At 40.7% G+C, this 13,985-nt stretch overlaps 2 protein-coding genes across 2 annotated transcripts; one reads left to right on the top strand and one right to left on the bottom strand.

Annotated features, from left to right (window-relative positions):
* Positions 1-2,563: 2,563 nt before the first annotated feature.
* ube2na (ubiquitin-conjugating enzyme E2Na) lies at positions 2,564-8,290 on the bottom strand. Its single transcript, XM_062389921.1, has 4 exons — positions 8,131-8,290; positions 5,634-5,880; positions 4,579-4,719; positions 2,564-3,888 (listed from the first exon to the last, which is right to left on the bottom strand). The coding sequence occupies exons 1-4, from the start codon at positions 8,158-8,160 to the stop codon at positions 3,842-3,844; spliced, it is 465 nt and encodes a 154-aa protein (XP_062245905.1). The 5' UTR covers positions 8,161-8,290; the 3' UTR covers positions 2,564-3,841.
* Positions 8,291-10,475: 2,185 nt separating this feature from the next.
* c1qtnf13 (C1q and TNF related 13) lies at positions 10,476-13,904 on the top strand. The gene is made up of 2 exons (XM_062389681.1): positions 10,476-10,582; positions 12,272-13,904. The coding sequence occupies exons 1-2, from the start codon at positions 10,552-10,554 to the stop codon at positions 13,318-13,320; spliced, it is 1,080 nt and encodes a 359-aa protein (XP_062245665.1). The 5' UTR covers positions 10,476-10,551; the 3' UTR covers positions 13,321-13,904.
* Positions 13,905-13,985: the final 81 nt, after the last annotated feature.

The raw sequence follows: 13,985 nt of genomic DNA, 5'->3' as shown, positions 1-13,985 counted from the left end.
CTGAGCTTCTTCTGGTGAAGTGGTTGAGGACTGAAACGTGTTTCTGCTGAGTATAGAAGGTACAAAGCTCAGGACGGTGTCCCTCTAGTGGATGTCATCCACTCTGCATCCATTAGACGTGTTCAAAGTGACAATGTGTCAGTGTGTTGACGTGTTCCCATTGTAGACTGTTAGCAGGCACGTGCAGACATTTTGGGGGGCAGGTGCTCAAACCAAAAAAAGGGCATCCATCGCCAAAATTGTTTATGACATTAAAAATAATAATAATAAATAAAAAACGTATTCATTTATTTTTGAATAAATAAATGAATAACAGGCAAAAACAGACAAAACAAGGCCATATTGAATAACCAAATAATATGTTAATGTTAGGGTTAGTGATGTAATGGGCTCCTCTGGACTAGGTAGGGTTACTGATTCTCCCTCATCTGTTTTACAAGTTGATGGCCTGATCCAAGATAAAAGAGAACTGCTACCCTGAGCTGCTTGCTGCAGTTCCCTAGCCTTCTGCTCTTGGAGTCTCTCTTTTCTTGGCATTATGCTGCAAATTTTGTAAATGAGATAAATCAATGTTGTGCATAATTATCAAGAGTGACTTATATAATCTCTATAAAGCTGACAACACAGTACACACATATTTTTTTTTACTGTTTTCTGACAGAGTGGAAGCATAAGCAGCATTACACTAGAAATATACCACAATTTACCTCACCAGACTGTCATGTAGCTCAACTTAAGACCTACCTTTCATTTCAATAATTACTAGTGAACTTGTCTAATTTGTAGAACAGTAAAACTGCCTTTAAATTATCTGTCTGTCTGTCTGTCTGCCTGTCTACCTGTCGGTATCTCACTCCGTCTCTCTCTTCATTAAACATGACAAACGTCATTTGATGTACAACCAGCAATCATCAATTGATGACAGAGAGAGAGTAATTTTTATTCTTAAATATTGATGAATGAAGAAAAAATTGGGCTCCAGCAGAAGGGCACTTTTCTCATCCAGGGCAAAAGGGCCAGTGCTTGAGCACCACTAGGGGTCTATCTGTGCACGTGCCTGACTGTTAGGACCACAGACATTTGGAAGCACAAGAAGAGATCACTATTAATAATAATAACCAGGTATTTGTTACCACTTGAGCTAATGAGCTGTTACATTGTATAAAAACAAGTTAATTATTTCATCTCACAGCTCCCATGTTTCCTTTTGTTGTTCTCACTCATCTCAATTTGAAGTTGATCTGATGTAAGCCCTGGTAGAAGTACCTCAAAGTAAAAATGTGGAATATGGTCAAAATGGCCGCTAAATACAAAATAGCAGCCTTCCTGTTGCGTATTTCGAAATTGCACCTTCATACTTTTTTGTTCGCCTGGTCAAGCGATACATGTGATACATCGATTTTTGTGAAGATCGGTCAATGTGAACATGTTCTGGGGGTCTCGGGGCACCGTTCTTTTAAGGTGTCAGAAGCCAAGGTTGGAAATAACTGGGTTATTCTCTAACAATAGGTTTTTAAAGCATGTTAAACCATCCAGTACCTAAAATCCAAAAATATAAAAGTAACTTTAAAGTAAGGATGTCAAATATATGTAGTAAAGTAGAAAATACAATGGTTTTCTCTGAAATGTGAATCAAAAAAAGCATAGAATGACACCGACACAAACACACACACACACAATAATGTGTCCATTTTCTAGTGGGCTTAGTTTCTCGTGATAGTAGGTCGTTTGGCCTAAAGGGAAGGGTGGTCGTTCTCCAACAAGACGGTTGGCGGTTCCAATCCCACTCTTCCCCATCTGCATGCTGAAGTGTCCTTGGCAAGATACTGAACCTCTTAATTTGGCAGAACGTCAACCACCTATTCATTGCACAATATCTTAAACTGTGTAAATTATTTTTTTTTAATTAAATGAACCCTGCGCAGTTCTGGAGGTACTTTTTAACAACTTTCTGATTTTCTGCAAATTTTGGTAAGAATTTGAGCATGTTGAATAATAAATAAATAATAATCCTTACAATTTCAATAGGGCCTGTCAGTGCCTATCAGTGCTGGGGCCCTAATAATAACTATTGCTATTTTTATTTCTAAATGAAATAAATAACCCAATCATCGTGAATTTGGGAATGATGGAAGTGATGCTGATCCAGATCCAAAACAACACTATGAGGTTTAAAAGGTGTGTGGAAAGTCAAGGATCAAACCATGTTTACACAAATAAATAATTAATAAGCAGAAGACTTGGACAATTCTGTGGAAGAGGACCAGCTCCTGATATAAAGTCCTGATTCTAAAGGACACAATTCTTAGTTTCAGGTGATTATTCTCAAATAACAATAAAGTAATTGTTGATATAGTGGTATTTCATGCATCACCTAAATTCCACACTGGATTTTGAAGTTGGTACTTTATAAACATACTTATTTCCTCACTGGCTTTGCTCATGAGCTGTCCGACCAAGGTCTCGAAATCCGACCTGTAAGCCCTCCTACAAACGATCATATACATCAACAGAAGGTTTCACCCTCAAATGTCCTTTCAATCAAGAGTCCCACACGGATAGCTGTTTATTAATCAATAGATTTTATTTACAGAACATAAAAGTATGCAGGTGAACTGTTCCATAGCATCCTGGGAGCAGGAAGACATTTCCACTCCAGATGAATAGAGAGAATGAATTTACAGACAGTGAATTGAATACAGACTTTGCAGCCAAAGACCAACTACGACCATCACGAGTCCCAACGGCCCTCCCCCGATCATTTGGAGTTTGATCCCGCAACTACTAAGCATTATGTCCCAAACAGGTCAGCCCCGCAACACCCACTCAAATTATCAAACAGAGGACAGCTCACGTATAATCCCTGCTTTGTGAAATAAATGCCATTGGAAAAAGTAGACCACCGTCTTGAAGTATTAGACTGAGGTGACACACAGGGGAAACAACAAGAAGAGGAGTTAGTATGGCATTAGAACGATTCACAAATAAAAGGCTGGATATGGTAGTAAAACAAACACTATGCGCTAAAACTAAAGGTCCTCAATGTCCACCGCACCCTCTGCATTCAACCTCAACTTCCCAAGCTTATATCCAGGTCTACAGAGTGGTTGAAAGTTAATGTGGCAGGCTAGGCGAGTATATTTTTTTTAGTCATTTTATTTTTAACTTAATAAAGCCAGATTTGACTTAAAGAAGACGCGTGATTATAATTACTAATGTGTCCTGCTGCATCACCTTCACAGGATGAAACTCTGCTCGGACTCCAGGTGAGTGTTTGCAGCGGGTTAGTAGCGGTTAGCTGCTTTTAATAAACACACAACAGCACAATAAAACAAAGCTCCTTTAAAAAAAAAAAAAAAGTAGACAAACATAAAATGTATACCGTATTGACCAAATCTAGCAAATCTCTCCTCTCCACCCATCTCACGCCATCCCCTACACAGAACACCCTCTTCCCCCCTAAACATGTATGTTTGAGCACGGTTGGAAAAATCCTCCCCAAAAGAAATCAATGGACGAAGAAAGCCAGGTGAGAAGATCTAAAACCTCTGCCCATGCATTTCAACAGTAGTGGGTTAGGACAAGGACAAGCCATTTAATCTCTAGTGTGCATTCAAATCACCAGTTGTCAGCAGTTTTTTTTTCCTTTACGCTATATTCATTATTATTTTTGTAACAAACGTGTATGTGTGTGTATTTATATTAGAGATATTAATTTCGATATTTACTCATGTAAGACTGTGTCCTTTAAATGCAAATGAAGTAGGAAGAGGTCCTGGAAGAACGTGAAGAGCTGTGTTCACACTTGACTTCCGCTTGTGTCTCCACTTGTCAGGCTGCTCTACACTTCATTCCTGCTTCCGGCGTAAAGCCTGGTCCAAGCCTTGGCTGTAAAAGGGAAAAACAAACAAACACCATGAAAACACAAACTGATGAAAGTTGACCGCACTGAGACAACTTTGATTAGAAACAGCTTTATTGCCAAGTCAGGAGTAAAATATATTAGAAAAACTAACATCACCAACAGACGTAATTTCATATTTTTTCAACTTGATTTGTAAATTTGTCATTGAGCTCTGAACTGACACTACAAGTCATATATCACATTTACCCTCTGGACTTTTCTGTCATGAGGACTATTTAAAAAACTTTTCATAAAGAAAACTACCTTTTAAATAGAGTTTCACAGTTTACTAAAATGTGAGAGTGTTGCCGTTTCATCATATTCCAGTAACTGATATATATAGTCAGGACAGGACGTTAACTTTGTATGTCTCTGCACCAGCAACAGCCTGTGAGCTGAGGCATTATAATTTCCCGCTCTGGTGAACAGAATGTTTCATGAACCCTTGATGGTATTTATTAATTTTGGTACAAACATTCAGTTGGACTCAAGGATGTAATGCTGAGATTTTGCCTAAATGGACAGCAGACCAGACAAGAGCTGGATATAGAGTGCAGTAAACATGGCTCTGTGTTAAAAATGAAGTGGGTGAGGCTTGTAATGGCTGAGTGTAGAAGTTACAAAGCTCTGCACAAAGCCCCCCCCCAGCCACAGCCTACTCAGTTAGTTCTCACCTATTCCAATGGCTTCAGCTTCGTCAGCCTTCCACCTCTCTGCAACATCATTTGCAAGAGGATCATCAGGGTTCGGCGCGCTTAGAAGCGCCTGGATCGAAAGCAGCACTGTGCGAATCTGCAGAGCTGGAGACCATTTATCTGGGGGAAAATAAAAATAAAAGATATTTACTAGACCAAAATAGAGAATAAGATAAGCAAAGTGACAATCAAGTTTAATATGATGAAAGTAGAGTAAAAGAAAAAACACAGGAATAGTTCATCTATTTTAAAGCTGCTGGAGTTGTGAAGTGACAGAGGTGATATGCAACCATTGTGGCTAGAACCTCCATTTCAGGGTAAAAAGTGTAACACAAGTTTTGAATAAGCTGAAATTGTCAAGTCACTCATAGATCAAACATCAAGAGCACAATAACTACAATGCTTTCCTACAGTCAAAAGCCTGACTCAACAATGCCAATGCAAAGTTCCTATTAAAGCTGCTTGGGAAGATACACATTCTGTCAAGTGTTATTGTAACTATCTGATGAGGAACATGTATATTAAAGCAACTGTTTTACCTTAAAATAGCAGGTGACAATGAGTTTGATAGTTCACCCACTGCTCACCCAAATGCCTGTTATCTATCAATGCTTTTGGTGAGTCAAGGTATGATCTCCTGTGGGAAGCGTCACCCTGATTGTTGAGCCGTTTACAGACATGACCTCCGGGTAAAATATCGGAAAATTGACTATGGAGTTTACCCAGATTTTGCCTTTCCCATATGCACAACACAGCGGGAGGTTCTCTGCACAGACACCTTCATAACAGCATTGAATCCTCCACATTATTCAGGCGAGAGGTGGAGCAGCCGGGTGCAGCAGGCAGAGACAGGAAGTGACTTATTTACTCTGCTGTATAGAGATATTCACCGCAAGATATTTCTTTTCTTTTCTGACCTGATTTCATTTTTGTGTCTGTCGCATTTTAGAACCAACCCATCCAACTCAAAAGGTCATAAAACACAATCTTCTAGGTGCACAAGAAGTAACATTGACATTAATGTGCTGACTTACCTTTCAAAATGTCAAGACATATTCTTCCCAACTTGTCGACATTGGGATGATATATTTTGGTCATGAAGCGCACTTTAGGAGCTGCCATGGGATATTCCTCCGGTAAAAAGAGTTCAAGTTTAAACGTGCCACCCTCAAATGGTGAATCCTGAGGTCCGGCAATGACCACATGGAAGTAGCGGGAGTTGCTCTCATCTGGCTCTGCCCTGATGCCTGGGACAGGCTCTGTAAGCAAGCGCTGAGTTTCCTGGTAAAAGAAAAACAAAGAAACAAACAAAATGATATATGAGTATATAAAAATGAATGTAAGTATTAATTGGAAAGATGTTAAAATCCCTGTTGAGACCTGCAAAAGAGTCACTGTCATTTTGGTTCTAACAACAAGGGAGGAAAGGAAGAAGGGAGGCGTTGACTGCAATAGTGACTCAATGCTGTGAATCTGTGCAGCACTTAACTGTCTTTTAGAGGTGACACTGACTCAGCCACCGCACAGCAGCAGGCTTTTTCCTAGCTGAAAATTAGGCAGGTGTATTAAGCCTTGGTACAGTCACCTCAAGGTGTATTCATTAAACCGACAAACTAAATTATCAACAGTTATTCTAGTACGAGGGAAACTGCTCACAGGGAGCCCCTTTGTCCATGACTAATAATCAATATAAGGGGTTTACTACTATAACTGAATTGCGTAGCTTCTGTATGATAGGAGTAACAATTAGTTGAATTTTGTCAGGAGGCATCAATAAATTGGACGGAGGTGGCCGCTTCACAACACTACGCAGGAAAGAGAACATTTCTGACAGTCTCATCAGCCAGGGGAGCTTGGCAACACCCAACTTCTTCTGAGAGACAAGTGACCTACAGAATCACACCTCTCCAGTGAAAGAGAAGCAGGCTTGTGGTATGCGAGTGCCACACCTGAGAGGTCCCTGAAACAAGGAAACTACAGTCTAATACTCTGTACTGTGCAGTCTGGATGCTACAATGTAGATCTGTGCAACACTTATCCTGCTCTTCAAGGCCCTTTGATGTTGTTCATTGTTAATGTAGCCTCGTCACCATATCACAGCTGACTACATCTGGATAATAAACACATAAATGTGAAATCACCAGCGATGTATGAAAACCATCGTTTTCAAAGGTCACCCCTCTTGTTTTGGACCCTCTTCTCCTGAATTCCACTGGGGGTGAGATTCCTGAAATATTTCAGATAACTCCCAGACAAAACCATGCAGTGAAAACACAGACAGTAGAGGGGCTCCCAGTCCCAGTCACACGGTCGAAGGGCTCAAGGGCTCGAGTCTCTGAGCACCTTTTCCCAGCCTTCCCACCAACCCCTTGATCTGTGGTTTGCTTACAAACCCACCTGTGCAAACTCCTCTTAGACACTAATCATGCTCCCATGATGCATTTTTTTTTTTAAATCAGGCTCAATACAAAGGTAGGCCCACTTCCTTTACAAAATAGGCAAGCTCTAGTTTTTTTTCTCAATAGATGGTAAATGAGATTGAATTCATGCAAATATAAAACATGACAGCAACCACAGTGGTGGAGAGATAGTAATGGTGCTCCACTGTGGTGCAGACAGTTCGGCTGGAGCTCTTAAGACCCAGAAATTAAAGCATCATTATGGGATTGCGTGAAAAGACAGATGCACCCAAGGCAGCTTAAACCCACAGAAGAAATGGGGCAATTTCTCCAAGATGCTTGAGTCAACCCACAAAACAGGGGGGGGGGGGGTCCCCCACTAAATATTCATTTCATTTAGATGTGTCCCTGCACATTGCACTTATGGCTCACCATGACGTCACCATTCAAATAAGGTAGCTGTGGGTTTGTGTGGCGCAGATAATAATGGATCATATTTGTTTAGCGAGCCAACATCAGGTGATACTGCTCCATGGAGTCTGATGCACCAGGACTATCATCCTGCTGGCTTAGTTAATACTATTTATGACCACGTTAAGATGCTAATGCTCAGCTACTGGTTGGTACAGAGTAGCAATTTAATAAGAATATAACAAGAGGACTAGTAAAGAGGCAACCGTGTCATCTTCAATTCGCATGTAGCCAGATTAAATGTCTAAAGCCGGGAGAACCCGACTAACAGGGTGTTCTTGTTTTTCCAATCGAGAAACACAGCTAACACTCAGCTAGCCCGGGTTAGCTAATGTCCGTTTAGAGCTGTTTGTTAGCTTAGTTAGCCCGGTTAGCAAGCCACTCAGTTAGCAGACTAGTCTGGTCTGAATAAAAACTAAAGAGCTTCAGAGGTATTTTGAGAAGACAGGAGCCCGACCCAGAGCACATTTATATCCGCCATCTTAAAAAAGCGCCCGTGTATGTGAGCCGAGGAGTGAAGCGGAAGTTACTTTAGCACACCAGCGTTGGCGAGCTAGATGCTAACGTTAGCATGCAAAACTGTCCACCGGCGGAGCTTCATTCTGAGAACGTGTGTTTAGTTCGCCTCAGAAAAGTCTCTGTTCACGGTGTGAATCCTTACCTTGGTGATCCTACGGGGCAGACCTGCCATCTTGTCTTAAATGAGGGCTTTCAGGTCTCGGTGTCTTCTCTCCGTCGTTGGCATTGACAGCGAACACACGTCTTCCGGGTCCTGTGCGTCCTGACAGAGGATGAGGAGCAGATCAGCAGATCGGGGACAAACACACGCTACGTGTACTGCTGCGTGTACTACTGCATCTATATACTACTGCATATATGTACAGATAACATGTGCTAATGCAACTATATTAACACATCATGTATTACTGCATCCATATAAACACATCATATACTACTGAATATATGTACAGATAACATGTAGCCTACTACTGCAACTATATAAATACACCGTGAACTATTACATCTATTTAAATACATGATGCACTTCTGCATCTATATAAACACATCATATTTTCACCTTCCTAAATTAATGGTCTTAGTCATTTTTTTTTTTTTTTTTGCCTAAATCATCCCCTAATGATGCTGGTTGGTCACCTCTGGTGAAATCGCCTACATCTTCAGTTGAACAGATCATCTGAGCCTGTTGAATAATGGCCTATGTCAAGAGTTTGACTTTTACAAGCTTTTCAAGATGGCGGCTGCATCAAGAAGAACAAAAATCGACCTAGTCACTTAAGTTATTTCCATGATTCAGGGCTCGTCCCCATCGCTAAGTGATGAGGTTACTTTAATATAGACTAAGCTATAAATATTGCATAGTTATTCATTGTTTTTATTCAGCATATTAGTCAGCAAAATAGCTAAGTCCACGAACGTAGCATTTAGCAAAGAGTGGAAAGGCTCTAGAATCTGTGGCTTAATAGTGACCACAAGGCAATGACTGTTTTTCAGAATGGTCACACATTTGTGACTGTACAGCTCCATATGTTGAAATGTTTATCCTTTTCTGTAGGAGATGCACTTGGCAATTCTGACACTGATCAGGCCTCATCCACTGAAAAGGACAATGAGAAGAGATGAAGCAGCACGTACCAGGCCAACACACTGTTTTAGATGGAGCAGACAAGACCTTAAACACTAGTTGATGTTGTTGAAGATGCCGAGCAAACACATCCACACCATGAAGAGGACGGATCTGATAAGGATGATGTCATCAGCGATCCAGACTATACCCCATTCTGTGACGAGTCCTTTGACGGTGTGATCCAAAACCATAGAGAACTCAAGGAGGTCAAAGGGTGGAGCGACTGTTGCGTTTTTTGCATTTTTTTCATAACCTTGTTGACTGAAATGTTTAATAAATATCATATATTCAATATTTGATCATTTCTTTGGTGTTTTCTGAGAAACCTGAAAAAATTACTTGGGCCATTCGTTTAAGAGGGTGACGATATACTACTGCATCTATTTACAGACAACATGTACGACTGCAAATGATACTGCATCTATGTACTACTGAATCTATGTACAGACAACATGTACTACTGCATCTATATAATTACATCATGTACTGCTGCATATACTACCGCATCTATATACAGACACAGATACTACTGCCTCTATATAAACACACCATGTACTACTGCATTTATGTAAACATCATGTACTACCGCATCTATATATACACATCATGTACTACCGCATCTATATATACACATCATGTACTACTGAATTTATAAATAAATAAAGTATCACTGCATCTATTCAAAAAGGGAATGTACACCTGCATCTATATAAAGACTTAAAATGCAGCTTTCTTATTACAAAGACTACATGTACAACTCAATCAATATAAGCACATCATGTACAACTGCATCTTAGACCACAATTACAACTGAATCTTTATAAAGAGATCATGTACTACTGCATCTATGTAAATACTTAATGTACAATTGCATTCATACAAATACTCCATGTACAACTGCGTCTATACAAAGACTCTACGCAGAACTGCATAATATCGTGTGTATGACTGCATCTGCATATCCCACAAAGAAAAAATTATTGCATTCAAAATCTTTCATTTACAACACTAAAATGGTGATTACAATCATTTAACACATTCATTATTGATTAATTTGAAAACGATAAGAAAAGGTATTTTCATGAGATTTTACTGTGAATATAAATTTTCAACTGAGTCTAAATTGTCAGCACATTTGTTGTGGTGTTCTTATCTAAGTCTGCGTGTGTTGTGCTGCTCCACTTGTTTCCAACCAAAGAAAGTGTGGATTAGACACAACTCTTAAAGCTGCCTGACACAGCTACTTTCCCCCTTTGTTTTTTGCAGGTTGGAATGGCAGCTATAGATGGGAGAGTGTGGAGCTCCTCCCTGACGCATCTGCACGGACAAAAGCTTTGTCCCTTCGGGTGTCAGGTCTGTTACGTGGACATCAGCAGTGCAGCAAACTTGGAACAACTTTCTTTGAAATTTCCGACCGAGAAGAAGAAGAGGTCCAGCATGTCGTTCCTGCTCCAACATCGCTCAACAGGTGGGTTTCATATTTTTGTAATGGGTTCATCTTTTTAGCACAAATGCTACGTAGAAATAGAATTGAAAATGTACTGATTTTTTATAATTTGCCTCAACAGTAGTCTCCAGACATGGTGGAGTTAGTTAAGCTTTTTTAGAATTATAAGCGATTCTCAGTTTATTTAACATTTCACAGTTCTGCTGCAGTACCAACACAGTACGTTGCACAGGAGATTCAAACTTTTCCTTTGCTATTTCACTCATTTCCTGACCCTGGGATAGACGCCACAGTTTAGCGTTTAACATCTATCATAAGTATTTTGTAAACTCTGTGTATTACAGGCAGCAGAGGGGGAAACAGGCAGGTGTCCAATCTGAGCCTGTAACTACAACTCATGTTTTCTGCCTTTACAGGTGCAACGTTTATGCTCATGTCTTGACCACGGAAGCTCCTCTGACCATGCTTGATTTAAAAAAATTATCTGTTTCTGCACATTTCATCAAAGTATTTTTATGGCTTCTTCAGTAGCTCAGTCTAAAAGAAAAGTATTTTCTAATGTAATCCGAATGTGTTTAATAAACTACCAGATTTTCAGGTATGGTAACAAATGAGGTCCTCAAAAGATTTCAAAAATCCACAATTCTCCAAGTATTACCGGTATATCGTATTAGCACAAACCGATTTGCCGACACTCATCCACACTTCAATGTAATGCTCCATTTATACTTTGCGGGGGTGTCTTTCAGCTCTCTAACCTGCCCCACCTCACCTCACCGTCCCCCCTGAAATGTACCATTGTTCAACACACACAGGAGCAGATGAACCAGCTGTTAATCTGGTCCCGTCTCTCAGTGCACAGAGAGAACAGGCAGTATCAGCCACATTACAGGGGCTGCTGCTCACACTGAGCGCCGGATTCCAGCAGGAACATCTGTGTTGACAGGGTTTAGACAGACTTCCATATCAACTCAGAACATTTGTCTCTGAGACATTAAGGGTCGAGGTCAGGCTGATATAAAAGACTCGGCCTATTGTTGTAGAGTTATATGAAGCAAGGTCAAAATGCAATGTGATATATTTTGAGCTGTGAGCAGTTCAACAAACTAACTAACTAACTAAGTAACTAAGAAACCAACTAACTAACTGACTGACTGACTAACTGTCTTACTTTATTGTTGATCAGGTTTCATTTAAGTATTTTAAGACGCATATAGCGTTTTATAAGAAACAACCAAAGACAATAGAGAGGCCAGAGAGAATAGAGAACTTTCTCTGACATATTGTTTCCCCCCCCCCCTTTATTGAAAAATAAATATGTCTTTTAATTTTCTTGTGGGGAGTTAAATGAGAAAATCAATACTAATCTCATATTAGGCAACAGTAACAAAAATCCACCATCTAGAACTTTATCACCAAGAAATAAGAAAGAAATAAGTACATTACGCCAGATAAAACAGGAAATGTTGCTTCTTTTAATGCAAATAATAAACAAACCTGATATGAAGTGTTTATTATTAATTGAATGTTTGTGTTTCCCATTCCATCCATCTGATGATGTCAGATTTATCTTGTGAATCCTCTGGTTGTCCTGGCATCCCAGACAAGATTTGTTTTTGGAACATCAAAAAACTTAAATATTCTAACTCCCTCACAGTGATTTGTGTCTGTCATCTGTAACTGTTATTTCCTTGGTTTCCTTTCTTTTAGCTCATTGGAGCACACACTGCCTCCTGGCATGTGTTTTCATCATGCTCACCTTCTCTGGACCAGTTTCTCCCCTTCATGCTCCCCCAGTAACAACCAGTGTGCGCTCTGCCTTCTCCGCCACACAAACCAGCAGCGTAGTGGGAGGCAAGCAGAAGGCCGTGACCTTCAACAGGCTCTTGGTCAACATCGGAGGGGATTTCAATCCAGACCTTGGTCGCTTCCGCTGTCGCATCCCTGGGGCGTACTACTTCTCCTTCTCAGTGGGGAAGTTTCCAAAGAAAATGCTTTCTGTCATACTGGTGAAGAACGGGGAGGAGGTGCAGGCGATAGCGTACGATGACTACCGCAAGAAAGGAAGGAAAGTTCAGAGTCAGAGTGTCATGATCGGCTTGAAGGAGATGGACACAGTGTGGCTGCTTCTACAGCAGAGTCCTCAGTATGCTTTGTACAGCAACGCTGGGCCTTACATCACATTCTCTGGTTACCTCATCTACCCTGACGCCCCCACAGCCAGCTACATCAGCAACCACCTGTCCCCACCGGGCCTGTCCCACCCCCAGTGCCCTCCCGAGGCGTCCGAGCAGCCACGCTCTGCCTTCTCTGTGGCACGGACGTCCACACTCATGGGTCAGAGCAGCAGGTTGCAGGACAAGCCCCCTCTGACCTTTGACGTGGAGTATGTCAACATCGGGGGTCATTTCAACAAAAGCTCAGGCCTTTTCACCTGCCACTACCCAGGGGCTTACTTCTTTGCCTTCACTGTGGGGAAACACCCCCGTAAGGCCGTGTCCGTGAAGCTGATGACCGGGAAGGGCGAGGTGCAGGCGATGGTGTTTGACGAGGACACGTCGAAGAGGCGGGAGATGCAGAGTCAGAGTCTGCTGCTGTCTCTCCGTCGGGGCGACAGCGTGTGGCTGTACAGTCAGCAGGACGAGCGCTACGCCGTCTACAGCAACCAGGGGCGCTACACCACCTTCTCTGGATTCCTGGTTTATCCTGAAGCAGAACTTTTCACATCTCCGACCAACCAGGACAGAACTCACCTCTAGATGTCTTCTTGTCAAAACAGCAGAAAAGGATAAAAAAGAAAAAATTGTTTTTGCAGACCATCTGTAGGTTGTTTCTAATCTTGACTCTAAATCTTGAATCCGTGGTCAGTATAGCGTCAGTTCATTTACTACTCTGTTTCTTTTCTTTTATAGAACATAATCCCATCCCAGCTGCAATATTTATTGCCAAATAACTCCACAAGATGGTGCTATGACACAATCATGGACATGACCCGCAGGATGGTTATTTATGTCTTTAACGTGCAATTAACTGTAAAACAGAGAAAGATGATATAATATGGGTGTTTATAATAAAAATCGGGTTTTGGATCTCATATACATGTGTTTCTATTTCATTTTTTTTGTTTAACATGTCAAATTGATTATATGTGACATTAAGACAATAATGTAAATCATGTAAAGTTTATTTGCTGTAAAGTGCTAAAAATGAGGCTGAGATACATCATGAGTCGTGAGGGAAAGTTGTGATTCATATGGAATTTATTTTTTGTGGATAAACTGTATCTGTAATTGTGCTTTGTGCATTTCAGGCTAGCATCAATAAATACCTACATTTTAATCGATTAAAAACTTTATTGTTTTCTTTAAAAAAAAAATTGCCCTCGGAACGAGGTCAATTAAATTTTAAGGTAAAGTTATGTTGT

Source organism: Platichthys flesus, chromosome 6 (assembly GCF_949316205.1).
Source record: "Platichthys flesus chromosome 6, fPlaFle2.1, whole genome shotgun sequence".
Classification (NCBI taxonomy): Eukaryota; Metazoa; Chordata; class Actinopteri; order Pleuronectiformes; family Pleuronectidae; genus Platichthys; species Platichthys flesus.
This window is presented reverse-complemented; position numbering and strand designations above follow the sequence as displayed.